Below are 26,890 nucleotides of genomic sequence, written 5' to 3'. Positions count from 1 at the left end.
TGTTCTCTATGCACACCATATTCTGTTATGTCTCAAGGTTTTGCACTATTGCTTCCTCCTTTCTGTCCCTGGCAAACTCAAGGTTCAATCCAAATATCTGAGATGCTTCCCTTGACTGTTTCTAATAGTGTATATCTTTCCATCCTTAGAGTTGCTACAGCAATTTTTACATTTCTCTGCATGTTTTATACAGGATTGTAATGATTTGTCTCATAGTTTTCTGAGCTCTTGCAGGCAAGGACCATAGCCTTTCCCCAAGATCTGAGGCAGCACCAGACAGTGGATAATCAGTAAAAATTGGTTGTCTGGGGTCCAAGCTAGGTTGACTGAATGGGAGGAACGGGAGTGGCCTTCATGATCTTCATGTAACTTTTTAAGGTTAGAAATGTACCCCGTGTATCCTTTTAATGTTCCCCTCAATCTATTATGGCTCTTAGTTGTGAATCCAGATAAAAACATTTCTAAAATCTGTTCATGTTTCAGTCAGTACAAGCTCTCCAAGGAGAGTAGTAATTTCCTTGTTTGCCTGAAAACTCTACCCAAGTTCCTGGAGTACCTTCTAAACTTAATATTACAGGTTAAGTAATACTTTCTTTCGCAGTGTTTAGACATATTTTCTATCTGGTATTTAGTAAGAAGATTGAGGCTCCCAGTTTCAAGATCTGGCTACTCTAATTGCTTACTAGTCATAGAACCTTCAATACCTTACCTTTCAAATCTCAGTAAAAGCCCCTCCCAAAAATAATCGTTTTTTCATGGAGTATTGATGAGGATCCAATGAGATCATATGGTTGGTGAATTTTAGAGCAACTGACAAGATCTTAGTTTTTTTAGCTACACACATTGACCCTTTCCATCTAGACTGTGAATTGCGTGGGAACAAGCATCTGTATCTTATGTGCTTCATTGGTTCTCTGCAAATGCTCTCATTATGTTTTTAAAAATTTTTATTTAATGATTTAAGAGAGAGAGAGAGAGAGAGAGAGAGAGAGAGAGAAGAAGAAGAAGAAGAAGAAGAAGAAGAAGAAGAAGAAGAAGAAGAAGAAGAAGAAGGAGAAGAAAAAGAAGGAGAAGAAGAAGAAGAAGAAGAAGAAGAAGAAGAAGAAGAAGAAGAAGAAGAAAAGAAGAAGGAGGTAGAGATGGAGAGAGAGAAAAACTTCAGTTTGTTGTTCCACTTATTTATGCATTCATTAGGTGCTTCTTGTATGTGCCCTGACTGGGCATAGAACCCAAAACCTTGGTTTTTTTTTTTTTTTTTTTTTTAATTAAATCTTTATTGTTCAGATTATTACATTTGTTCCTCTTTTTTTTCCCCCCATAACACCCCTCCTCCCAGTTCCCGCCCCACCCTCCGCCCTCACTCCCCACCCACTGTCCTCATCCATAGGTGCACAATTTTTGTCCAGTCTCTTCCCGAATCTCCCACACCCCTTTCCCCCCCAGGAATAGTCAGTCCATTCCCTTTCTATGTCCCTGATTCTATTATAATCGACAGTTCATTCTGTTCATCAGATTATTTATTCACTTGATTCTTAGATTCACTTGTTGATAGATGCATATTTGTTGTTCATAATTTGTATCTTTACCTTTTTCTTCCTCTTCCTCTTCTTAAAGGATACCTTTCAGCATTTCATATAATCCTGGTTTGGTGGTGATGAACTCCTTTAGCTTTTCCTTATCTGTGAAGCTCTTTATCTGACCTTCAATTCTGAATGATAGCTTTGCTGGATAAAGTAATCTTGGTTGTAGGTTCTTGGTATTCATCACTTTGAATATTTCTTGCCACTCCCTTCTGGCCTGCAAAGTTTCTGTTGAGAAATCAGCTGACAGTCGTATGGGTATTCCCTTGTAGGTAACTGAGGTTCTTTCTCTTGCTGTTTTTAAGATTCTCTCTTTGTCTTTTGCCCTTGGCATTTTAATTATGATGTGTCTTGGTGTGGTCCTCTTTGGATTCCTTTTGTTTGGGGTTCTCCGCGCTTCTTGGACCTGTAAGTCCATTTCTTTCACCAGGTGGGGGAAGTTTTCTGTCATTATTTCTTCAAATAGGTTTTCAATATCTTGCTCTCTCTCATCTTCTGGCACCCCTATAATTCTGATGTTGGTACGCTTGAAGCTGTCCCAGAGGCTCCTTACACTATCCTCGCATTTTTGGATTCTTTTTTCATTTTGCTTTTCCAGTTGGGTGTTTTTTGCTTCCTCGCATTTCAAATCATTGACTTGATTCTTGCGCTCCTCTGGTCTGCTGTCGGGAGTCTGTATAATATTCGTTATTTCAGTCCGTGTATGCTTAATTTCTAGTTGGTTCCCCAATATAAGATCGAGGGTCTCATTAGTTTTCTTGTAGATCTCATTAAGTTTATCGGCAGCTTCTAAACAGTTCTTGAGAGACCTTAAAAGTGTGGTTCTGAACTCTATATCTTCCATTGACAATTTTGTCCTGTTTCTTTGTCTCCGCATTTTGTTATGCTTCCTTGGTGCACCCCCTAGTGGTCTTTGTTCGCAGTCTTATAGTTAAATCTTGATTGTTTGTTGTAGCTAATTCCAGGGAGGGTTTGACCTCCAGGCCAAGTGGCTATGAGAATCAGCTGTGTCAGCAGTGAGAGAACTTCTGTCCTCTAGGGAGGTGCTAATCTAGCCTTTGCCTGAGGCTATCCGGCAAATGCCTGTGTGCAGGGCTTGGGCGGGGCGGGTCGCACAGGATCAACAGGGTGTGCCGGAGAGAGCAGTTATGGCGGCTCTCAGTCCTGTCCCCAGGGGCTCTGCCTCTCTGAGTCCCAGCACCCGCTGCAAAGCTCGGAGAGAAAGCTGCACTCGCTCTGACCGAAGCCAGACAGTCCCGCTGCTCCCGTTTGAGTCTGGGTCCCTAAAGACTCGCCCGGATCTGGAGCTCAGAGTCTGCGACTCCCTCCCGATTGAAAACGCCAACCGCGCCCTCCGCCGCCAGCCTGCTCCGCGCACTCCGCACCTCAGAATTTGACTTCAGCACTGTGCCTCCTCTGAGTGTCCGTATGCGTTTCTCTTTCCTCCTAGTTGTAGGACTTCCACTCAGCTGGCGTTCCTGTGGTTCTGGGTGCTGTCCCTTCTGTTTTTTGGTTTCACTTTTGAAGTAGTTGTTCAAAGCAGCAAACTCCGGCGTTAACCTATGCCGCCATCTTGGTTCTCCTCCTATCTCGGTCCCAAAACCTTGGTTCTTTAACCTTGGCAGCCGATCAATGATTCTCTCTAATCATTGATGTTACTATCTCTATCCCCTTCTCCCTTCCTCTCTGAAATCAATAAAAATATTTTTAAAAAGATCAATATTGGAGTCAAAAGTTAAAACCCCACAGACATTATTCTACAGAATGTGTGATGCAGTTTATAACTGTGAAGGCACTGTGGTGTAGAAAGAGCAGCTAGAGGGGTTTGAGGCCTGGCTCTGCCACTTAATGGCAGGTCCCTGATTTTCGCTCATTTCCATTTTCTCAGTAGTTAAGTAGAATAAAAATAATAATACCTATTTCAGGGGACTGTGGAGGTTAAAATTCTTATGAGTTCTCAGATAATATTATGATTATTACTGAGAGCCCAGTAGCATGGCCTCAGAATGGATTGGCAGAGGGGAAGGAGATAGGAACACTGGTGCGGTGGGAACCTGTGGGTAATGGTCCTATCTTCTCTGGAAGAGGCTGGCCTCAAATTTTTGATTTTTCTATGAATCCCTCTCTCCAGGACCAGGCCACGCTTTCCTACCTCCAGGCCTTTGCTCTCCCTTTATCTTTTGAGTTGAGAGCACTGTATCTGTCTCCTAAGCTCTTGCTTGAGGGCTTCCTGCCTCTAAGTAAAGTCTTACTTCCTTTGAGATGCAGACTTTTGGTGTCCAAACCACTGGCCTCTCCCTCCTCTTTAATATTCTTTTTTGTTTTAATATATTTTATTGATTTTTTATAGAGAGGAAGGGAGAGGGATAGAGAGTCAGAAACATCGATGAGAGAGAAACTTCAATCAGCTGCCTCCTGCACACTCCCTACTGGGTATGTGCCCGCAACCAAGGTACATGCCCTTGACCGGAATTGAACCCGGGACCCTTGAGTCCGCAGGCCGACGCTCTATCCACTGAGCCAAACCGGTTAGGACTCCTCTTTAATATTCTTAGTATTAGATGGATTACTCTTGAAGGATGGCCTGTGCCCTGTATTTCGGTTGGTACTGATCTATAAAACAGGCACTGTTTGTTAAAAGAATGAACAAATATTAACTTTTTGAACTTCTATCATGTGTCAGACTTTGGTGTTTCAAAGTTGAGTAAGACCAAGTTCCTTCCCTTAAGGAGCTTACCATTTAGTGGAATAATTTAAGAGGCACTTGTGTTTTCTTGTTTAACCTCAGAGCAACCCTTGAAGGAAGCTGAAGGTTTAGAGATTTGCCCAAAGTGGCAAAGCCAGGCCAGGGCTGGTCTGAGAGGCAGACCCAGAGGTGGAAACCCTAGTCTCCTACGACCCCACCACCGAGTGCCTAGTTCACCTCTCACTTCCAAGAGTAGTGCCCAAAGCTGGGAAGGAGTTGGGAAGGTGGCTATAGTGTGCATCAATGGAGAGGTCCAGCTCCTGGCTCTAGTCCATCCCGGCTCTGGCACGCACTAGCTTTGCTATTGAGTTACTGAGTCTCTCAGAGCATCTGTTTTCTCATGTTAAAGAAGAACACTGTAGTGGCATCCACTGTTTTCACCCATACAATAGCCAGTCCTGCTTTTGCAAACAGCACCCAGGCGTTGCTTCCCTCTCCCCAGTAGTCAGTGGTGTGGCTCGGGTGGCAGGTACACAGGCTAGCCAGTCACTTGCTCTCTGGAAATGAATCTTCAGTGGGTGACCCAAAGATTGAATCCCACTGGAGTTTATTCACCCAGGTGACAAAAATATTACTGGTTTTAGCCGAAACCGGTTTGGCTCAGTGGATAGAGCATCGGCCTGCAGACTGAAAGGTCCCGGGTTCGATTCCGGTCAAGGGCATGTACCTGGGTTGCGGGCACATCCCCGGTGGGGGATGTGCAGGAGGCGGCTGGTCGATGTTTCTCTCTCATCGATGTTTCTGACTCTCTGTCTCTCTCCCTTCCTCTCTGTAAAAAATCAATAAAATATATTAAAAAAAAATATTACTGGTTTTACTCCCTGGACCTCAGGGACCTTACTGGTTCCTGAAGTTTTGTTTTTTTAAAATATATTTTTATTGATTTCAGAGAGGAAGAGATAGAAACAAGAATGATGAGAGAGAATCATTGATTGGCTGCCTCCTGCACGCCCCCCACTGGGAATAGAGCCTGCATCCTGTGCCCTTGACCGGAATTGAACCTGGGACCCTTCAGTCCGCAGGCTGACGCTCTATCCATTGAGTCAAACCAGCTAGGCTGTTCCTGACCTTTTATGACTAGTTCTGCTTCTCCTTCCATTCTGTTAGCTTCCCACCACACCCCTCTAATAATTTCCCTTTTTGTTTAAGTTCATTAGAACCCGTTGTTATTTCTTGCAACAACAAAAAAACTTTAATTGATCCAAACACCTACCTTGCAGTGCTGTAAGGATTAAGTGATTAAATGAAGTTTGTAAAGTGCCTAACCCAGTCCTAGCATCGTAGCAATCAGTAATGGGCGGTAGCTATCTATAAGTTAACACAGGGTGGGGGACGAGGGGGCATGGCACAGGGAGGAGGAGAGAGATTGTCATTGGTTTTGGTTCCACTGAGAAATTTTCCCCCAAGAGGCAATTGAAGGACCACAGAAGGGAGGGAAGTCCAGGCTATGGTATGCTCATTTAATCAAAATGTCTTTATTGAAACAATGATAGAGCAAGAAAGAATGAGGTCTGGGAGGATGTCTTTGGGCACAGGATGAAGCCCAGACCAGGTGGTTACAGTGTGGAGCTCTCTCCCTGTCCCCTGACTCTTGCCAAGGGAGTGAACACAAAGCAGCAGGGAGGAGATGGGGGTAGGGGCAGCCCTCTGAGCTCTACTTGATGGCTGGCCTGAGGTGCCTCTGAGCCTCCCAATCTTCTTACCAGGCCGGGCCTTATGTCACCTTTCCGTACGGGCCAGCCTCCTGCCAGGGTGCTCAGAGGCCACTCAGAGGGCAGGGTTGGGGGTGGCAAGCAGCGGGACATGGTCACAGCGGTTAGGGGGTGGCTGCCGCAGCAGAGAAGGCCGGCGGCACAGCTCCCCGTCCCGGAGCACCTCAGGCAGGAGCTTGCGCTTGGTTTCCGGCAGAAGCATGATGCTGAGGATGCAGAGAAGGGCACAGGCCGCCAGCACTACATGCTGCAGGAAGGCTCCATGGCCCATGTGGAGGCGCTGGGCTGGGTCACTCAGCCCTCCAAGTGCCCCCAGTGCCATGATCAGGCCCAGGCCTCGGCCCCTGGGAGAGATGGAGTTGGCACTCAGCCTCTAGCTGTGGGAATCACCCCCACCCTTCTCCAGCAGCCTTCCCTCCTTCATCCCTTGGGCTTTGTCCTTGATGGATGACTAGGAGGCCTGGCCCTGCCCCTGGCAGCACCCTTCCTCTCACCGGACAGTGGTGGGGATGACTTCAGAAGCAAGGAGGGTACTGAGGATTCCAGCAGCTTGGGAGGAGAAGAGGCCAAGGACAGAGAAGGTGGTGATGGCGGCCTCGTTCAGATCTGAAGGACCAAGGAGGAACCGTGAATGGAGGCGGGAGACCATGCTTGACCTAGTCCCTCGCTTCCTCCCCTCGCTCTTTGATCCTGTGGCTAGGTGGATGGGCTCTGGGCATTCACTGATTGATTGGGAGAACAGGTAGGGTGTGTGGCCAAGGAAGGACTGTGGAGATCCGGGCAGGGGCTGGTCTTGTCTTAAGAGGCCTGTGCAAGAAGCAGTGGCTGAGCCTGTCTGAGGCTCCTCTGCCTGGGTTCCTTTGCTGAGCCCACACTATGGGGAAGAGAGGATGCTCACAATCCCACAGGCCCAGCAGGACCAGGGACGCAATGCCCGTGAGAGTCATCAAGAGAAGCAGGATGCCCCGGCGGCCAAATCGGTCCACGGTGACTCCCAGGAAGACGCAGGCCAGGGCCGCTGTGCCACTGGCTAGCAGGGAGCACAGGTAGAAGTCCGATGGGCTCCCTCCTCCTCCCACGGGCTGGTAGCAGTGGCGAATGGCGTGGGCAATAAAGCTGTGAGGAGGAGTGGGAAAACAGAAGGGTGCCTGCATCCCCACCCGCAGCTTTCCACGGCCTTGGCTGCCCTCTGTGGGGGTCCTCAGGCCTCCCCCCACCAGTCAGCCCCCATCCCAGCTACTGGCCTGGCCCTTGGCTCAGACCCCAGGCTCACTTGGTGAAGCCCAGGATAAGCAGATTTTTCCAGATGTTGCGGTAGTTGAGGAGGGATGCCAGGGAAAAGGAGGATGTTGCAGGGAGAGGGCAGGTGTTCTCCAGGTCTTTGGGAGAGAGAAAGGGAGGAACTGTCTGTTAAAGGAGCAGCAGAGAACCCAGGGTCCTCCCACATGAGGGGTGGGGCCTTGGGAGAAGGTGCACAGCTATAACCATGCAGAGGGCACCATCATGTGTGCAGGTGAGAGAGCATCTGTGGGGACCCCTGTCTCCTACCCTGCAGGGCCTCCTGAGCCTCCTCTCCCAGCATCTGCCCATGGGGCCGGTTCCGCTCAGCCAGGATCCTCAGCACCGACTGGGCCTCCTCAATTTGTCGCTTCACTATCAACCATCGTGCAGACTCCAGAAACAGACCAGGCCAGCTGGGGGCAGGGATGTGGGGGACACAGTGAAGCCTCTCATCTTCTGGCACAGGGATGGGAAACTGCCCCCCTCTGAGGGGCTGGGGCTGGGGTAGGCCTGGACGAGGGGTAGTGGAGAAGAGGGGGGTCTCTGGGCGAGAGCTGAGCTGGAGGGGGAGATGAGACCGGACAGCAGGTGGAGGGTGATACTGACCCATAAAACAGGAAGAGGATGCAGGGAGCGGTGATCATTCGCTGCAGAAATCGCCAGTCCTTAGAGACAAGGGCCAGGCCCAGGAACAGGAAGTGCCCCCCCACCCCAACTAACTCCCCTGCCAGGGCCACCCGAAGCCTCTGGGTTGGGTCGCACAGCTCCAGGCCTGGAGATACAGCAGGAACAGGGAGGAGAGGTCAGGGAGGAAGGAGGCATGGGAGAGAGAGAGAGGGAGGGAGGAGGACAGAGAGTGAGGTCAGACCCTGATTGGAGGCTGCAGCTGTCGCCTCCCACAGACTAACCTCTAAATGGCAAAGAGTGGAGAGATTATTCAGTCCGCTCTCCTCTCCTGTTCAAATGTGGGAGGGCCGGAGGGTCAGAGTCCCTGATGGGTGTTCAGCATTCCCAATTACAGGCCCTTTCACATCAGACCTTATATAACCTTCATAACAACCCTTGTTCAAGGTCACACAGCTAGTTAGGATTTCATTTTTAAAATAGGACTATTCCCTGACAGCAGTAAGTCTAGGGCAAGGAAATCCTTAAAGATAGTGGAAGGAGATGGGTGTGGATAGATGAAAGACCCCTGGATCCTTCAAAGGCCTGGGCAGTAAGACAACTTAGAGTCTGGACAGCTGAAACTTGGGGCTGAAGATGGGACTGAGAGGACCCTAGGGGGCAGTGGGAATGGCCTGGGTTGTAGACAGGCAGGGGTGAGCCCCAGGGAAGGACCTCTTTGGAGGGTGCCACTCACGCATCAGGTAGACACCAAGGTCAACACCGGCAAGCAGGAAGCCCAGGAGGAATCGAAGGGCCATGACACCAGTGGAGGAGCCTGCAGCGGCCCCTCCCACTCCACAAGGGCCCACCAGCCCCAAGGTCAGCAGCACAATCCCACGACGGCCAAACCTGGAAAGTGTGCAGGGCCTCTGGTCACCCAGACTCCCCAGGGAAGGCAGCACTGAGTGGGGCCCAGTTGCTCAATTCACAGCTGGAGGTATGAGGATGAGGCCTTGGAGAAAGAGCTGGACTGAGGCGAGAGAAGATGGACGGGATTGGGACCATGGGTGAGCAATGTCTGGCAACCGGGCACTGGGGTATGGCTATGGTTCTGTGGGGGTGGGATCAGACTCTTGTGAATGGGGCCATTGATCAGAGCTTAGGGCATTTCTCTGTGGAAGTGGGACCGATCATCAGAGGGGGTGGGATATCGCTTAGGGGACTTGGCACCATTCATCCTTAGTGATAGAGGTCAGTTGGGACGAAGCTTGTCTCGCTCAGACTGGTCAGAGGAGATGGGGTCATTGATATATGTATGGGGTTGGAGTTACTGATCAACGGAGGTGGGTCCATTGGCCACTTGTGCCTGGGGATAGTATTGGTCAGTGAAGATGGAGCTATTGATCTTAGGGAACTGAGTAATTGATTTTGGGGGGTGAGGCCATTGTCCCATGGGGTTGGGGCATGGGTCTGTTTGTCCATAAGGATGGTGAGTGGAAATGGGGCCACTGGCCAGAAGATGGGGCCACTAATCCATGGGCATGGAAATATTAATCCATGGGTTAGGACTATGGATCAGTGGGGATAATTCCTAATCTTGAAGATTGGTCAATTGATCTTTGGGGATGGAGCCATTGATTCATGGGGTGGGGAATCTTAGTCTATGAGGGTGGGGCTATTGTTCAGTGGGGATGAATCTATGAATCCAGGGGGATAATCAGTAAGGATTGGATCACAGACCAGAGGAAATTAGACTAATGGTCAGTGATGATGGCTAGGGCTACTGATCCTTGGAGGCTAGGCTATGATCTTTGGGGATAAGACAAAAGATCTATGGGGATGAAGATTGGGATTGCTGGTCATTGGGAGTAATACTATTGACCCAATAGAGTGGGGCCATATTTCCATGGAATGAGTTTATTGGTTAATGGGGCTAAAGCTACTGAATTTAGAAGACTGAATTATTGGTCTTAGGTAATGAGGCTATGATTTCATAGGAATGATGCTACTGGTCTGTGAGAGTGAGACCATTAATGCATGAGGATGGGCTGTTGACCTATGGATTTAGAATAATTTGCCCAAAAGGATGTGTGACTACTGGGCAGTAAGGATAGGTATTGATTTTAGGGAATTGGATTATTGAATGTTGGGTTGCCTTTGATCCATGAGAGTTGAGCTATTAATCCATTTGGATAGGACTGTAGATTAAGTAGAAATTAGTCTAATAATCCAAGGGGATGGTCAGTGGAGATGGAGCACTTGGTCAGCGGTGACAGTATTGAGAATCAGAGGAGATGGGAGTTCTGATTCCTGGGGAAAGCTATTGGTTGGTGGGGATAAGCTGATCCTTGAGATGAGGCCACTGATTCATGGAAAAGGGGCGCGTTTGGTTTGAGAGGGTCTGAGAGCACTGAAGACCCATGAGGATGGAGCTTTTAATTTCTGGAGGGAGTGGTGCTATTGTGGTCCTTGATCCACGGGGATTGGACTATTGACCCATGAGTGTGGAATCATTTGTTTATAGAGTTGAACTATTGGTCAGTGGGAATGGGGTTGATGACAGTTAGGAATTAACATAATTATCTTTAGAAATGAGGCCATTGAGATGGAGCTAGTAGTCCACAAGGATGGGGCTCTTAATGGGGATGAATCCATTAATCTAGGAAGATGGTGAAGGAGGCGGTTAGTGATGACAGGAGCACTAGAGGAGGAGCTAGGACTTTTTATATGTAGAGATAGGGTTTTTGGTCATGGAGATGGAGCTACGTGTCCGGAGATGATGCCGTTGATCCATGGATATGGGGAATTGGGGTGAAGTCATTCCCTGGTGCAGAAGGAGTATTTCTTGATGGGGAGTACAGCTGAGACAGGGGTGGGGAGGCATATCATTGAACAGAAGTCCCGAGAAGGCTGCAGAGTCCAGCGACTACTCTTGCCAACACCAGCTGCCTGGGCTAGCCTGCCTAGCACCCCCTCCTCTCTGCTTGCCCTGTCCCTGGCAGCCCTCACCTGTCCGCAGGGTAGCCCAGGAACAAGTAGCCGGAGGCAAAGCCCAAGATGAAGAGGATCTGCTCCAGGATCACCTGCCAGCCCAGGTCACACACCAGATCCCACTGGGGATGTGAGAGGGGATGGAGTGGGTGTGAGGCCCTGAGTGGGTGGCTCCCAGCCCGCCCTCAGACCCGGAGCCCACCCAGGCGCCTCACCTGGCCGATGGCATTGGTGGTGAGCACTGGCAAGCCGTTGTAGTCCCAGTCCTTGAGACAGTGGTTGAAGTCCGGCGGGGCAAAGCCACTGCACGAGGGGTCTGTACTGGTGGCGACACGGCTGGCGACGCTGGCTGCAATCGCGGCGCTGGCGACGCCAACACCGCTGGCGTTGGGGGGCTGCTCCCAGCCAGAGGCGTTGGGGGCAAAGCCCCCGTAGTGGCAGTGCAGTGGGGGCGCCAGCGTGAAGATGGGGTCCGAGGCCAGGCCCAGCGCCACGAAGAGCACAGGCAGGCAGCAGAGGCCGAGCTGCAGCTGCTGGCCCCCACCCAGCGCCCCTATCTGGGCAAGCAGCGCCTCGAAGCTGAGGGGGCCGGGAGGCACGGCCAGCGACAGGCTGCTGCCCAGCCCTCCGCGGCCCGCGTCGCCCTCCCCCTCCCGCTCGCGCTCTCGCTCACCCTGCAGCTGCTCAGTGGGCACCGCATCTCCGAGGGTTCCGACCTGCTTGCGGGGCGGGGGGTGGGGCGGGGAGAGGCAGAAGAAGGGTGAATGGGAGAAAACTGCAAAGCAAGGGAAGAGGGTGGGCGCTCGAGGGAGGAAGGTAGTCAAGGGCCTGGGATGCGCGGAGGAAAACGCCAGGCGCGGGTGCGGAAGGTGATGGCGTAGCCCTCAGCGCGCAGGCACTTACTCCGTTGGGGTTGGGGGTGATCTCTACATTGCTGTCGATTTTGCTGCCGCCCCCGCCATTGGGCTCCGGGGTGCCGGTGGCCACCCGGGGAGCCAGCTTGTCGACCTCAGGGGCCCTGCGGGGCCTCGCCGAAAGGATGCGCTGTCCTCTGGCCCAGTGGTGCCCTGGATGCCCGGACACAGAGCCCAGAGACCCCGCTCTGCAGCTCTGCAGCCGCGGGCGCCTCCTTCGTCTCTGCGATCTCAGCGCCGATTTCTCCTCCCCTTCCTCCAGACTCTCCTCCCCTTCTCACGTCAGCAGAACCTTCGGTCCAGACTCTTCGTCAGACAGAGGAAGGGGGGCCAGGGCCCAGGAGAGGGAGGGGACGGGCTCTGTCTCTGGTCCCTGCGTCTGAGGGCTATTGCGGTAAAAAGGGAAAAAAGCTGAAGGATAGTAGCTAACCCACATAGGTGCCAGAGATTCCTTCTTTGCTTCCAATTCTTCCTTATCAACTAGCCACCCACCCATCCATCCACTCATTCATTCATCAAGAAAATTTATGAAGCTTCTACTCTGTGCTTGGCCTTGTGCGAGGCTTGGATATAACAGAATGAACAACACACCTTGGAGTAGCTTCCTGGGGGCAGAAGAGTGTAATGACAATTACAGTACAGGACATGCATGTGGAGGGCTGGGTCAGGCGCTGCCTCAGCCCTGCTGCCCTCCCGCACAAGACCACTTCTCCATGTTTCACTCTGGTGAGGTACCATTTCTCAACAGCATTTGGCCACCCCTTCCTCTAAGGGCTTTCTTCCTTGACTGCTAAGTCCCACATACTCCTGGTTTTCTTTCTCTCTTTTTTGGAAGTTTTTTTTTTTCAAAGAAAGTTTAAAAACATATTTTTATTGATTTCAGAGAGGAAGGGAGAGGGAGAGAGAGATACATCAGTGATGAGAGAGAATCACTGATTGGCTGCCTCCAATAGGCTTCCTACTGGGGATGGAGTACACAACCCAGGCATGTGCCCTTGACCAGAATTGAACTCGGGACCCTTCAGTCCATAGGCCAATGCTCTATCCACTGAGCCAAACCAGCTAGGGCTTGATTTTCTTTCTCTTGCTCCTCTTTTCTCCACTGCAGGCTCATCCTCTTCATCATCACTCAGTGTCTGATCCTCAGAGGCTTAGTCCTACCAAGGCCTCCTCGTAGCTCACACTGTTCCCTGCACCCGGGGATCTCGCCCATGCCCACAGCGTCACCCTCAATATAAACCATACAAACCAACACATATCTGGTCCCCAGATTTACATTTCCAGCTCCTGTTACTGAACCACCTCCCAAAAGTCAGGTTTGCGTGTCCAGTGCACTAGTAAGATAAACACTGAAACAATGGTGCTTGGAGATCAAGGATTATTTGATTTGGCCAAATCAAGAAGACAGAAGAGCAAGGGCTCTCAAATCCATCTTCGGAAAAAAGCAACAGTAGAGAGTTTTTGTGTAGCTAGGGAGTAGGGGAGGGGGCGTTTCAGGGAACCGAGGGAGAAATCTGTTTCTCCAGTCACTGTTGACCATCAGTTTCATTCCCACCTCTCATCTGAGTCTGACCCTTGAAGCCTTCTTCTGTGACCTCGTACCTTGGATGACTCATAGGGACCTCAAACCCCATGTGGCCATGCTCTTCCCCTACTAACCCGGTTGTTTTCAAGTGTGTCCTCCATGCGTGGCGCCCTCACCATCCAATTGTGGCCAGATGCTCAGGTGACAGTCCCCAGAGAGCCCTCTTCCTTACCGCCCCATCAAATCCTTTCAAAACCCTGCCCATTTTACTTCCTCCATTCCGCTTCTCTTCTACCTCCTCTATTCCGCTTCTCTCCATCTCTACCACCATTCGTCAAGCTACCTGCCGCACAGGCTGCTTTAGCCTCCTCATTCTTAACTGGTGCTCTGTGTCCACCGTGTTTCAACATCCTTTCCCCATCTGTTATGTATAGTGCAGATGGCGTGATCTTTTCAAAATGCAGATCTGTTCATGTCCCTTTCCTGCTTAACAACCTTGAGTGGCTTCTCCTCGCCATCAAGGTAGATAGTATTTTAGCTCATACATGGTTCTGCACGCTTCACCCCATGCTCTCTGCAGCTCCATCTCACTTTTCAAACATTCACTGCAGTCACACTGGATTTTCTTTCTTTTTATTGCCACAAGCTTGACTTATATTAGGCTTCTCCTTCCCCTTAGCCAAGTCCTTAGCGTTCAGCGGTCAGCTCAAGCATATTTGCCTGAGAAGCCTTCCCCAACTCCTAGAATTGCTACTCAGTGTGATTTACAGACCAGCAGCACCCACATCACCTGGGAGCTTGTTAGAAATGCAGAATCACAGGCCTTTTAACCAGATCCCCATTAGAGATACACTTGTCTAAGAGTTTGATACCTAATAGATACTTTTTTCTCTTATCTCAGATAAGGACTGGAAAGGAGTATCCTGTCAGTCAGGAAATCCATTCCCTCTTCTCTTCACCGAACCAACTTCTAATTTGTCTCCTCTGTTGTGAAATTTTCCAAATATGGGGAACTCTTCTAATGCCTTTAGCAGCCTCCCACCTCTTCCCTCCCCCCCAACTCATTTCAGCACCTCCTCAGGATTTACTTTGGTGCTGGCACAGCCGCCAACATTCCCTGAAGATTTATGTATCTGTGTTCTTGTGTCTGCCCTGGAATCATTCCCCTAACTTTATGTGGTGCTGGGCTGTTCATATACGTTATCTTGTTAGGGCCTCGCAACAACCCTGTGAGAATATTATGATCAACCTCACATCAAAGCTGAAACGGACTCCGAGGGGTTGACAGGATTTACTGCAGACACATAGGTACCTGATGTTTCTGGGACTTGCTCTAATTCCAAGTCGATCTCTTAAAATTCTTTCTGGATGATGGAAGACTGCCCCTGTTATAGGTCTTCAACACAGAGGGGTGAATTTTGGTGGAAATGAGTTTTCTTTTAAGAGTGAAATGAGCAAGGAACCCATAATGAAGAGGAAAATGCATAGGGAATGCCAAGACATTAGGATGTGATTGAACTTTGGGGTGCTGCGACTCCAATCACTGTGCCAGGGCATCATCTTAGGAAAGCAGGACTGAGCCCTGGCCAGTGTGTTCAGTGGTTAGAACAGGGGTGGGCAAACTTTTTGACTCGAGGGCCACAATGGGTTCTTAAACTGGACCGGAGGGCCAGAACAAAAGCATGGATGGAGTGTTTATAAATATAAATTCAAAGTAAACATCATTACATAAAAGGGTAAGGTCTTTTTTCTTCTTCAGTTTTATTCATTTCAAACGGGCCGGATCCGGCCCGCGGGCCGTAGTTTGCCCACGGCTGGGTTAGAGCATCAGCTCATGGACTAAAGCAGTGGTTGCCAACTGATGGTCCGCGGACCACTGGTGGTCCATGAGGTCCGAAAGGTTGGCAACCGCTGGTTTAAGGGGAACCTTTGGAGCAGCGGTCACCAACTGGTGGTCCATGAGATCCGAAAGGTTGGCAACTGCTGGACTGAAGGACTGCCAGTTCGATTCCCAGTCAAGGGTATGTACTTTGGTTGCAGGTTCCCCAGTCTGGGTAGGCAACCTGCAGTAGGCAACCAATCGATGTTCCTCTTTCTCCCCCTCCTCCCTCCCTCCCTTCTACTTCTCTAGAAACCAATGGAAAAAATATCCTAGGGTGAAGATTAATAAAGAAAAAAGGAAAGCAGGACTGAAGCAATGGATCTGTGGCTTGGACTTGCTTTTTGGCAGATGGCTGGTGATCCCCATCTATGCTTTAGTTCACCTGTTTCACCAAAGCCCTGAGGACTACGGACTTCCAACACACTACATTCATCAGCCCCTCAGCTTCTCTAAAAGATGGTGTCCAGAATGGTGGTCAGCAGGAAGCCTGGGAAGAAGACTTTAAGGGACTGACCTTCTTGGGTTAACTCAAGGGACAGGCCCCCAGGCTGGCCAGCAGCACTCTCCAGCTGACCAGAGCCACCCTATGGTACAAAGGTGAGAGCTGGGGTGACCCTTTAGCACAGCACTTTCAAAGGCTCCGTGTGGCCAGCCTCTCCACATGTGCACCTCTCAGATAGCATCATTGGTGACAGTGAGGTCTTGGAGAGGCCTCCAATCAGTCATCAGTGTCTGTCTTCCTGGAATGCTAATTGTCAAATTCTTCTGGGTCCTCATAGCCTTGGCGTCTCAGTTCCATTATCACCTCCCAACCATCCTAAAGTCTTCCCATGGCCTCTCCCCTCATCTAGTTAGTTCTTCACATCACCCTGTTCATTTCCATTACCAGCAACTGTCAAATCTGTGGCAGATTTTTAAAAAATTTACTTCTTTAAAATTGATTTGTTTGTGTCCATTCCATCCCCACAATGTACCTTCAGAACTACGGCACGTCATGGGAGCTGAGACCCTGCTGAATGAACAGTTGTTAATTTTCCCCAAGCCCTTAAAGGCATCCTGTCCATAGTGTGTACCCCATAGGTTGGGCTCAGGGGCACCAGACCTATGCGCCCCCCCCCCCCCTGCCCCCAGGCTCCCAAGAAACAGTCAGGGAGCCAGACAGCAGGGTTTATTGAGATGAACACCCAGTGCCTGAGGCCAGCTCTCTCCAGCTTCCTGTGGGAAGGAGGCCTCTGGCTTCTCCCAGACCTGCACATTCTGGGCAATCAATGTACTGCTCTTATTCTCAACTAACAGTGAGGCACAGATGCTCTACAGCCAAGAACAGGACAAGAAAGGTGGCCTAGGTTTCAGTCACCTGATTCTCTGTGGGGCCAAGCTTGCAGAGGTGGGCGGCAGTGCCGTGACCAAGTACCTCGACCCCAGGCTGACGGAGGAGGAAGAGTCCAGTCCCCCCTGCCCCAGAGGGCCTCACACCTGCTCCTGACAAAGCAGGGAATAATATTAAATAAAAATAATTTATACAAAATGGCTCATACAAAAAGCTGCGGATGGAGGGAAGAGACGCCTCAGAGATTGAGATGACTGGAAGGGACAGGAAGGGGGAAGGACTGCCACTTCTCCTAGTCCCTAAAGCAGAGCCCTCCAGCCGCCCAAGGACTGGAAGGAGCTCTGGCAGGCAGGGGAGGGGCAGAGCAGGGCTGGGGGCCCTCAGGGGGCCAGGCTGGTGAGAAGGTTGGTGAATTGCAGGGCCTGCCCTGCCAGCTGTGTCACACACTGTGCCATCTCTTGGGCTGCAGAACCAGATGGGTAGCCCAGAGCGGCCCCCTTGACAGCAAGCACAGTAGCCTGCAACGCCTGGCCCAGCGCTGTACCTGCAGCCCCAACCTGTGCTCGGAGAGGGGCGGAGGTCGCCAGCCGGCCCAGGGTGTCCCCAACAAACACCAGGCGGTGAGCAGCCACCACCACCTGCTTGCCATGGGGCACGAAGAGGCGTGGGGGCTGGCGGGCCCTGCTGCTGGACATCAGGGCTGCCACGGCTGCCTGCAATGCTGAGTAGTGGTTCTGGCACTGCCCTGCATAGAAGTGCAGGAGCTGTAGGTCTCCGGCGGGCAGAACCAGATGCTCCCCTGGGGACAGGACCTCCTAAGGGCAAGAGGAGTGGTCAGTGGGATCGCGCTCAGTGTCACTTCTGCTCTCTCTTCCTTTCTCCTCCCCTCTTTTTGTCCCCCAGCCCTGCCTTTCTTCCTAGTACAATCCCTTTAGCTCTTACCTCTGCCATCAGAAAATTTAGGTGCTCATAGCGAGCGGCAGGAAAGTGCTCAGAGTTGACGCCAGACAAATCTGGATTCAAACAACCTTGAACAAGCCTCTGAACGTCTTTACTTCCTTAATCGCTAAACTGTGGAATCTAGTTCTGCACTGTCCAAAATAAACATAATGTGAACACACATGTAATTTTAACATTTATAGTAGCCACATTAAGAAAAGTAAAAAGAAACTTTGTTTTTAATCTCCCAATATACAAAAATGTTAATTTCAACATGGCCTCAATATATAAATTGTTGAGATTTTTTTTCATACTAAGTCGGCAAAATCTGGTGTGCATTTTGTATCACACACACTTCCATTCAGACTAGCCACAGTTCAAGCAATCAATAACCATATGTGACTAGTGACTACCATATTGGATAGTGCAGGTCTAGTATCTGCCCCCTAAGGCTGCAGGGAAGATAACTCCATGCAGTATATAGAAAGGGCTCAGAACAGAGCATTGCACACTGTATGCCCTGTATGAGTACTTGCTATGGCTATGATTAGTGTTGACTCATGTGATGTGCTTAGTACAGGGTCTGGCACTTGGTAAATACTTGATAAATGGTAGCCACTGTGATTAAGACTAAGGAGACCACCTCACTTTCCTAAGGCCCAGAGAGATTAGCCACTTCAGAGCCCCTGGCGTCTTAACGGTGGAGCCGGGATTAGGAGCCAGGTCTCTTAGGAACCCAGGAATTCAGCTGAAGGAGCCTCAGAACTCACCTGGCCCAGCTCTGACCCACAGCCCAGAGACTTGCTGCTCTCAACTGCTTGGTTTTCTGATTCCTCTCCAACATTCTTTCCCCGCTTTCTGAATTCCTGAAATCCTTTCCTAAGTTCCAGCTCCTTCCTCTTGAATTTTAACTCGTCTTCTCCAACTGCTCGGAGCCAATGAGCTTTGATCCCTGTCCTATTCTAGTTCCCTTGATGGTTCGGTTAAGAACATTCCTCCTCCTACGTTCCTGCCCCCCTTCCCCAGCATCACCCCCACAGGATTACCTGCTGCTCCGGTGGCCCCCTCTCCAGCACTTCAGGATCCCCGGGGAAGGCTTCATCCAGGGGCCTAGATCCCTGAGCTTTATCCATACCCTGCAGGAAGGGTCAGGGTCTCAGTGCAGGGGTGGAGGAACAGGGCAGGGTGGCCTCCTTGGCCCTCGCCACTTCCCCTTCCTTCTGGAGGTCTCTGCTGCCATCAGAGGTTGCAGTCCTGGACTCCAGGTCTGAGACAGCTCTGGTGGCAAGTCAGAGGGCTCAGGGGCCCTAGGATGGGTTTAGGGGAGGAACATAGCACTGGTACAAGTGGTGTGGCCAAGTACTAGGGTCCCAGGCCAGAGGGTGCAGGGCCAGTAGAGGGGAAGGAGGGAAGGGAGGAAGGGAGGGTCTGCAGGTGGGCCCCAGGCCTCCTCCCTCCTCCCTGTGGTTCTCCAGGGGGCACTTTGGGAGGGGCTGGCTGGAGGTGAGCTCACCTTCAGGTGGACGTAGTCGTACTCCTCGGCCACCGGGATGCCTTCATACTCATTGTGGTGTCCTGCTGAACTGTCCTCTGCCTCTCGACCCTCTGAATCCCCCTCGACCTTAGGGCCCCCATAGCCAGGCAGGCGGGGTGGAGGTGGGGGCAGAGGCCTGTCCTGGATGCTGCCCTTTCTGCCTGGAGCAGGAGAAGGAGCCGGGGAAGGACTGGGGGCCTCAGGGACAGGCAGGGCGGGCAGAGGGCGGCGGGACAGGTTCTCTGCAGAGGGCAGCCGGGGCCTGTGTGCGGGTGGAGGGCTTCTGGCCAGAAGCAGGGCCAGGGCGTCCGGGTCATTGGGGGCTGAGGCTCCTGGGGGCTCTGGAGGTGCCTCTGGCCCCAGCAGGGGCACGTCGTAGATGCCCTCCTCAGTGCCGCCTTCCCCATCTGCTAGCAGCTCCTCAGGCGCTTCATACAGATTGAGCAGGGCTGATGCCCGTTTCAGGTTGGAGGGGGCAGCATAGAGGGGGGGCCCTGGCTCTCGGCCCTCCTCCCATTCCACATCTGGCTCCAGCTCTGACGGTGACTTCGGGGCCAGAGGCACATCATAGGGAGCTTCGTCCTCTCCAGGGGGTTGCGGGGTGACCCGGGCCAGAGGGCGGGAAAAGGAGGCAGGGGAGTCATAGGGGTCACTGGAGGGAACTCGGAGGGCAGAGGAGGGCACGTCGTAGACCTGGAGAGGGAGCAGCTAGTTACCCTCAGGTTCAGCACTGGCCTCCCTCCAGAGCTGTCGGTTCCCTGCCCAACGTACATGCAGACCTCTGGTCCTCACCTCCAAGACACCTCCAGGGGCAGCCAGTTGGGTCCCGGTGCCTCTGGGGACCTTGTAGATGGGGTCAGGGGAGGGCAGGCAGAGTCCAGTTGGAGATCCTGAGGTCAGGCAGGGCCGAGCTGGGGGTGGCACCACATACACCTGGGGAACCAAGACATGTGGGTCAGGAAGAGGGTGGGGACCAGGGAATCAGATAACAAGTGCCTTGAAGGAGCATAGACACCTTCTGGCCCCCTCCCTGTCCCAAGGGCAAGGAGAACCCAGAAAGGGCTGGCAGACAGGCTTCCTACAGCAGAGCCCCTTAGGGCTCTCCCCGCCCAGCCTCACTGCAGGCACCCGCAGAAGGGAAAGGGGTGTCCGGGCTTGGGGTTGGGAGGGCTCTAGCTCTCACCTCCTGGTCTTCATTGCTGTGCTCTGGGGCTGGATATGGTGAGCCAGGCTCGGCTGGGGGCACCTGGGAGAGGCTGGGCTTGGGTGCCGGGCCATCAGGAAGGAGCTTCACTCTGTTGGCGGGCACAATGCCCTGCTGGCCATGCAGGGAGCAGAGGCACCAGCCGTCCAGCCCACCAGCACCCTCCCTCTGCAGTACCCGTAGAACGTCCCCTCTGCGGAAGGACAGCTCCTGGGGGGACTCAGCGGTGTTGTCGTAGAGTGCCCGGGCCAGCTGGGCCTGGTGGGAGTGGGAAGAGGGGGTCTTCACAAACATATTAGGTCATGGCACCTCCTGCTCAAAACACTTTAGAGCTCATTTCCCTCAAGCTAAAAATCTGACCTCCTGGCTCAGCTCTTCCAGGTGGCCCTGCCTCGTCTCCCACTTCATTCCCTGCACTCTTCCTCTTTCTTTCTATTCCTGAACGAGACAGCGTGTTCCCACCTCAGGGCCTTTGCACTTACTGTTTCTTTTACCCAGAAGGCTCTTCCCCTGACTGGCCCCTTTTCACCCTTCAGTTCTGCTTAAATGTCACCTTCTCAGAGATCTTTTCTTCACTCTTCTTCCACCCCATTCTGTGTCTGTCTCCATCCATGGTTTCCTTCATAATACTTTATACTATTTGCCTATTTTTATCATTGATTTCTACCCATACAGTGTAAGCTCTGTGAGAAGGACTATTATATTCCTAGCCTCTGCAAACGGGCCTGACCTGGTATCAGTCCTCAATAAATATATGCTAAATGAATTTCTTTCAAAACCTCATGTAGACAAGGAAGTTCTGCTAAGGTCTCCCGTAGAATTTCCTTTACCTTCCGTTTCCCAGTCAGCATGCCCCACAAGCCCAAGGTTAGATGAAGCAACTGCAGAGAGCCCTTACTTTGAGAGGGGCTGGGAGAGGCCCAGCCCAGACAGTACCTAGGCATAATAAGGAAGAAAACAGAAACCCAAGCAACTGTTTTGTTCTCAATCTGAGCAAATAAGGTTCAGAAGAGGATGAGGTTACCATGGAGAAAAGTCCGTAGCTGTGTGTGTGTGTGTGTGTGTGTGTGTGTGTGTGTGTGTGTGTAGGGGGGCTGATGCACCAACCAAGAGCAAGCATTTATCAGTCTGTTTTTAGTCTGTCTGGTAGGGACATCTAAGCTTTTTCCTTGGAGAGCCACAAGCTCAGGTAGAAGTCACAGATACCAAGTGCAAATTATGTATCCAGACACTGTGCAAGTCTTCGCACTAATCATCTCATCTCATTGCATCCTCACAGCAACCTTAGCGGGAGGAGCCATCATTATCCCCATTTGGAAAGAAAACCGGAAGAGAGAGGTTAGTACTTTATCCAATAACATACAGCTGGTGCAGCTGGTGGGGCATGATTTGAACCCCAGGCTGCTTGATTCCAGAGCCTGCTCTCTCTCTCTCTCTCTCTTTTAAAAATATGATTTTATTGATTTCAGAGAGAGGAAGGGAGAGGGAGAAATAGAAACATCAATGATGCCCTAGCCAGTTTGGCTCAGTGGATAGAGGGTCAGCATGCCCCCTCTTGGGAACTGGGGATCAAGCGCACAACCCGGCAGGTGCCCTGACTGGGAATCGAACTGTGACCTCCTGGTTCATGGGTTGATGCTCAGCCACTGAGCCACATTGACCAAGCCAGAGTCTACACTCTCAATCACTCTTCTACTGCCTCTACACAATCACAAACATTAAGGATCTACTTTTGCCCTGGCTGGTGTGGCTCAGTTGGTTAGGTGTTGTCCCCATGCACGGAGAGGTTGCCAGTTCAATTCCTGGTCAGGGCACATGCCTGGATCGGCCTGGTAGGAGGCAGCTGATCAATGCTTCTCTCTCACATTAATGTTCCTCTTTCTCTCTTCCTCTCTCTAAAAACAAATAATCCTATCTAATAAAGAGGGAATATGCTTATTGACCCTCACACTGTCATCGAAAAATGGCGACACCCACAGCCAATAAGGAGGGAATATGCTAATTGACTGCCCCACCCTCAAAGATAGCAGCACCCAGAGCCACAAGATGGCTGGCAGGGGAGGGCAGTTGTGGGTGATCAGGCCAGCAGGGGAGGGCAGTTGGGGGCAATCGGGCCAGCAGGGGAGCAGTTAAGTGTCAATCAGGCTGGTAGGGGAGTGGTTAGGGGGTGATCAGGCTGGCAGGCAGAAGCAGTTAGGGGCAATCAGGCAGGCAGGCAGGTGAGCGGTTGGGAGCCAGCAGTCCTGGATTGTGAGAAGGATGTCCCAGATTGGAGAGGGTGCAGGCTGGGCTGAGGGACAACCCCCACCCCAGAGCATGAATTTTGTGCACCGGGCCTCTAGTCCTATATAATAAAAGGCTAATATGCAAATAGACTGAACAGCGAAACAACCGCAACAACCAGTCACTAGTATGTGCACTGACCACCAGGGGGTGTGCGCGGAACACAGCGGGATGGAGGAGCAGGTGAGCGGGGGTGCCAGATCAAGGGGTGCCGGTTGTTGCCATTGGGGTGAGCCTCTCATGGTTACTGAAAATTCTTTGCTCCCGTGCACCATGGTCCCGCCCAGCACTTGCACCTGCTGCTGGCTCCAGTCCCGCTCGCACCCACTGCTGGCGCCCCAAACACCCCTCAGGGCTTCTCCACCTCCCCTTGCTCCTGAGGGGAGTAGGGCTGGCAACCGCCTCTCACACCTGCTGCCGGCAACGGCCCCAATCACACCCACTGCTGGAGCCACCACTCGCACTCAATGCCAGCCCTGGCTCCGCCGCTCGCACCCACAGCCGGTGCTGCCACTTGCACCCGCTGTTCGTGCCCAGCACGGGTCCTGAGCGGGTATGAGCAGCGGCTGCCAGCCCTGATTGCCCCTGAGGGCTTCTCCACCTCCCCCTGCTCCTGAGGGGCAATTGGGACAGCAGCTGCTGCTTGCACCCGCTGACGGCACAGGCCCCAATTGCTCAGTGGCTGCAGCAGGGGAGCGGGAGCTGAGCTGCTGGCAGACAGGGGACTGGGGCTCGGCGGGAGGGGCCAGGGCGGGGGCAAGGAGGATGGGCCGAGACCTGCCCCTGTGCCTACTGCAGCCTCGCAGACCACAGTTCCTTTCAAGGTGCAAGAATTCGTGCACTGGGCCCCTAGTATATATATTTAAAAGGAATCTACTTTTTTCTTCTTATATTAGTAACAGTGGTTAAGTCAAGAAAGTCCATGACTCAAGTATGATTCAAGCATATTATACACAATTTCCCTTTGCTAGCCACCTCATAGGGCTCTGAGTCCACAATGTCCTTTGGTAGAATCAAGTTCAAACCACTCACAGTATTGAAACATATTTCGCTTCAGTTATGTTTGCTAGATGACTGCCCCTGCTGGCAGCATCCCAAGCAGCGGTGGCTTACACAGTGATGGTGGAGAGTGTGTAGTTAGGCATTATTGAGCAAGTAATCCCCATGGGCTAACTCAATAAAAGTCTCAAGCTGAAGGTCTCCGGCAGGCTGTATGTGGCCACCAGGCCCCGGGGAGGAGAATGCTCTGCTCAGCCAACATGAGTGCATGTGTCCCTTGGCCAGTGTCCCCCTCAGATGGAGAGGTTGTCCAGCCCTTCATGGCTGGATGATGTCAACAACAAACTGACTTCTTTTGCCTGATTCCAAACTCATCAAACCATTTTCTGATTGTATTGGCTTCTGAAGGATATTGTCCCACCGAAAGAAAACATGCTAACCAGACGACACAAATTCCTGGTTAGCATGGCACTGTTCTTTCTAACTGTAAATTACAACTTAGTATTTTGGGTCCAGCCTGACTGGGTTTAAGAGCACAGTTTGGACGGAGGCAGACAGTACTGGGTTTGAGTCTTGGCTCTTTCACTTTCTAACTGGGTGACTTTGGCACGTTGTTAAACCTTTCTGAACCTGTTTCTTCTGTAGAACTCCATATCCATATCCGAATATCCATTTGGATAATAATAGTACTAGCTTCACAGGGATGTTGTGAAGACTGGATGAGATAATGTCTCAAGCAATCAGGGCAAAGCTTAGAGCCAGTAAATGCTCAATAAATATTAGCTGTTACTAGGATCCTGTGAGTTTCATTAGCATAAATATCCCCACCCCCAGCTCTGGTAAAAAGGGAAATCTACCTCCTGGGACTACAGAGCTGATCAGCTGGCTTCTGAGCCAGCATCTTTATGTCAGAGTACACCCACTATTTTCAGGATCTCCCCCTTTCCCAGCTCTGAAAACTATGATGGTTTTCCCCACCATCATACAGATGGAAGAACTAAAAGGAGTTTGGTCTGAGGAGGAGTGAAAATTGAACACTTCCTACAGGAATATGGGAGGTTGTGGGGAGGCATACTTCTCTTTCCAGCCTCCTTCCCAGAGTACCCATTCAGAGGGGGCCAGAAAGCAGATGGCAGCCTCCCTTTCACTGAGAATCCTAGAACCGAGGGAAGGGTGGTTAAGAGAACAGAGTTGTTTAGAATTCAGATGGCAAGGAGTGTAAGACAGCAAGTAGAGGTGGGGCTGTGGAGAGCGCCTCCCAGTGTTAGGTTTGAATTCTGTCCAATCGGGCCAAACCTCTGGGCCTTGCAATTGCAAGCACCCAGGCCAGAGTCGCTGATAGACTGATTGATGATGGGTGTGGTCACTCCTGCTCTACCCGCCTCCTCAGGGACTAAGCTGATTTGTGAGAGAGGGGCTGCCTTAATGGGGGGTGGCAGTGGGCCACACGCTCTCTGGGATGCCTCCTCCCACTGTGCCATCTCGCCAGCCAGCTGTCACTTCGCTTTGTACCCAGAAAGTGGCCAGAGGCTGGCTGACATCACCTCCCCACTCCGTCTATTTTCTTTTTCTCCCTGCCTGATCTCTCTGCCTTTGCTTCATTTCCTCCCTTTCCTTCATCCCTCCTCTAGAGAAGGGCCTTCTCGGGCCCTCCAGCCTCTCCCATTTTTCTGAGCCACCTCCATTCTTCCAGCCCCCTCCCAACCTTTCACTGGCCTCCCAATCACAAGCCCCTGCCAGCCACCACCGGCCATCTGTTCCCGCCAATAAATGAGCACATAGGACTCGGGCTAGACTTGCCCCCTCCCCTCTTTGCAGGACAGCCTCTAGAAAGAAAAAGAGAAGAAGGGGAGGGGGTGGGGAAAAGGGGGACTCCAGACACAGAGGGATGAGGAGAGAACACGAAACAAAAGTGGAGGGACACAGCCTCCTGGAGAAGAAAGGGACCAAGAAGAGAGACAAAGAGAAGGCAGAAATAAAAGGGACAGAGTGCAGGGCAGCTGTGAAGGTCTCTACCCAGCCGCCTCCTCTCCCGGGTGGACTCACCGACGTGGCTATGGCCATGGCCGTAGCCTCCAGCGTGGCCTGCTCCAGGCCAGGCTCAGTTTCGCTGACTTCAGCAGCGGCTGCCCCGCACCATGGAGGCGGCCCCCCGCTTTGGCGCCTGAGTCGTGGCCTCCGCAGAGGTTGGAGGAGGAGAAAGAGAAAAACCCACAAACTCCCCAAATGGGAGGCAGCTTGGCCAGGCAGGAGGAGGAGCAGCGGGGCGGGCTGGGGCGTCGCTGCGGGACCTTATCCAAAGGCGCGCGCTCCGTACTGTCCCCGCGGCCTCCCGGGGGCCGCCGGGTTGGCCAGGCCCCCGGAGCTGCCTGCCCCAGGCCGTGGAGACACCCCAGGTCCGCAGGGTCCAGCTCCCTTGCGGGGCAGGGACAGGCCAGGAGGAGGGAGCTACTCGGAAGGCGCTCGACGCCTCGCCAGGGCGCCCAGAATGGCCCCGAGGGCTGGGCGAAGCCGCCGGGGCGGTTGGGCTGGACGAGCGAGTTTAGGAACCGGCCCAACCCCACCCGGGACCGGAGAGCGGGGCTCCCGGGGCCGCGGTCTGGGCGGCAGGGGCAATGCGGCGGCCTCGCTGCTGGGGACGGAGGGAAAGCTAGAGCGGAGCCATATGTCCCTCTTCAAACTCGCCCAACTTGGCGAGAGGAGGCCCGCGGACACCCAAGGGCCTGCGAGAACGTGGCGGTGGGGCTGCGTCGGCCGGGCGGTTCGCACCCACGCGCGCCCGCTCTCAGCGCGCCCCGGGCCAGGGGTGCCGCGAAGGCAGCGGGGCAAGACTCGAGTGGGCGGGACGGCCTTTCCAAAGCCAGCGGGGCTCAGCGGGGCTCACCGGGGCCCACCCGCCCTCCACCCCTCGGCCGCCGCGCGCGGGGCCACCGACGCCAGCTCCCACCCTCGGCCCGCTGCCCTGGGCGCCGGTTCGCAGCCCGCTCCCGCGCACGCTGGAGAGGGCCTCTCGCCACCCCCTCGCCCCCCTCCCCCCAACTCGGGGCAGCTCCCAGGTGTCTCTGGGGACGGAGAAAAAGGCCACAAAGCAAAGGGAGCAAAGAGGAGGCGAAAGAGGGGCAGGGGCCGGGGACCTGTGGACTCGCCTGGAGGTGGGGTGGGCACTAAGAGGGCTGTGAAGGCTCACTTCTGCTCGCGGCTCCCCTTCCCTTCCCGCCCCTTCCCGGGCTCCAGGCTGCCCTCTCAGCGCCGTTTCTTTCTCCTCCCCTCCGGCCCCCTCCGCTCCCGCGCGGGGCTCCGTCCTGGGGATTAAGAGAAAGGAGGGAGGGGAAAGGGAGGGGAGGGGCGGAGGAGAAAGGAAGAC

General features: G+C 52.6%; 2 protein-coding genes across 3 annotated transcripts; both read right to left on the bottom strand.

Annotated features, from left to right (window-relative positions):
• Positions 1-5,772: 5,772 nt before the first annotated feature.
• Positions 5,773-13,464, bottom strand: SLC22A17 (solute carrier family 22 member 17). Its single transcript, XM_036341862.1, has 11 exons — positions 13,386-13,464; positions 11,820-12,103; positions 11,132-11,632; positions 10,935-11,038; positions 8,680-8,834; positions 7,926-8,091; positions 7,587-7,732; positions 7,312-7,417; positions 6,937-7,154; positions 6,533-6,644; positions 5,773-6,382 (listed from the first exon to the last, which is right to left on the bottom strand). Exons 1-11 carry the CDS (start codon positions 13,462-13,464, stop codon positions 6,094-6,096), a joined length of 2,160 nt encoding a protein of 719 aa, XP_036197755.1. The 3' UTR covers positions 5,773-6,093.
• Positions 13,465-16,390: 2,926 nt separating this feature from the next.
• On the bottom strand, positions 16,391-26,410 carry EFS (embryonal Fyn-associated substrate). 2 transcript variants are annotated; one of them, XM_036355398.1, is made up of 6 exons: positions 25,573-26,410; positions 20,224-20,526; positions 19,833-19,973; positions 19,020-19,733; positions 18,553-18,642; positions 16,391-17,382 (listed from the first exon to the last, which is right to left on the bottom strand). In XM_036355398.1, the coding sequence occupies exons 1-6, from the start codon at positions 25,588-25,590 to the stop codon at positions 16,948-16,950; spliced, it is 1,701 nt and encodes a 566-aa protein (XP_036211291.1). In that variant the 5' UTR covers positions 25,591-26,410; the 3' UTR covers positions 16,391-16,947. The 2 variants fall into 2 exon arrangements, with proteins under 2 accessions (XP_036211291.1, XP_036211301.1); XM_036355408.1 differs by having other exon boundaries at positions 20,224-20,502; positions 25,573-26,409.
• Between the last annotated feature and the right edge of the window lie 480 nt (positions 26,411-26,890).

Source organism: Myotis myotis, unplaced genomic scaffold, assembly GCF_014108235.1.
Source record: "Myotis myotis isolate mMyoMyo1 unplaced genomic scaffold, mMyoMyo1.p scaffold_m19_p_1, whole genome shotgun sequence".
Taxonomy (NCBI): domain Eukaryota; kingdom Metazoa; phylum Chordata; class Mammalia; order Chiroptera; family Vespertilionidae; genus Myotis; species Myotis myotis.
This window is presented reverse-complemented; position numbering and strand designations above follow the sequence as displayed.

Excerpts from the sequence above, each read along its gene's own strand:
- SLC22A17 (XM_036341862.1), bottom strand. The coding sequence starts at position 13,464 with ATGGGGTTTGAGGTCCCTATGAGTCATCCAAGGTACGAGGTCACAGAA. Across the intron at positions 7,733-7,925 it reads ATCCTCTTCCTGTTTTATGG|CTGGCCTGGTCTGTTTCTGG; the intron begins GTCAGTATCACC and ends CCCTGCCCCCAG. Across the intron at positions 6,383-6,532 it reads GTCATCCCCACCACTGTCCG|GGGCCGAGGCCTGGGCCTGA; the intron begins GTGAGAGGAAGG and ends CATCTCTCCCAG.
- EFS (XM_036355398.1), bottom strand. Across the intron at positions 19,974-20,223 it reads ACAGCAATGAAGACCAGGAG|GTGTATGTGGTGCCACCCCC; the intron begins GTGAGAGCTAGA and ends TTGGTTCCCCAG. Across the intron at positions 19,734-19,832 it reads CCCCTGGAGGTGTCTTGGAG|GTCTACGACGTGCCCTCCTC; the intron begins GTGAGGACCAGA and ends CTCCCTCTCCAG.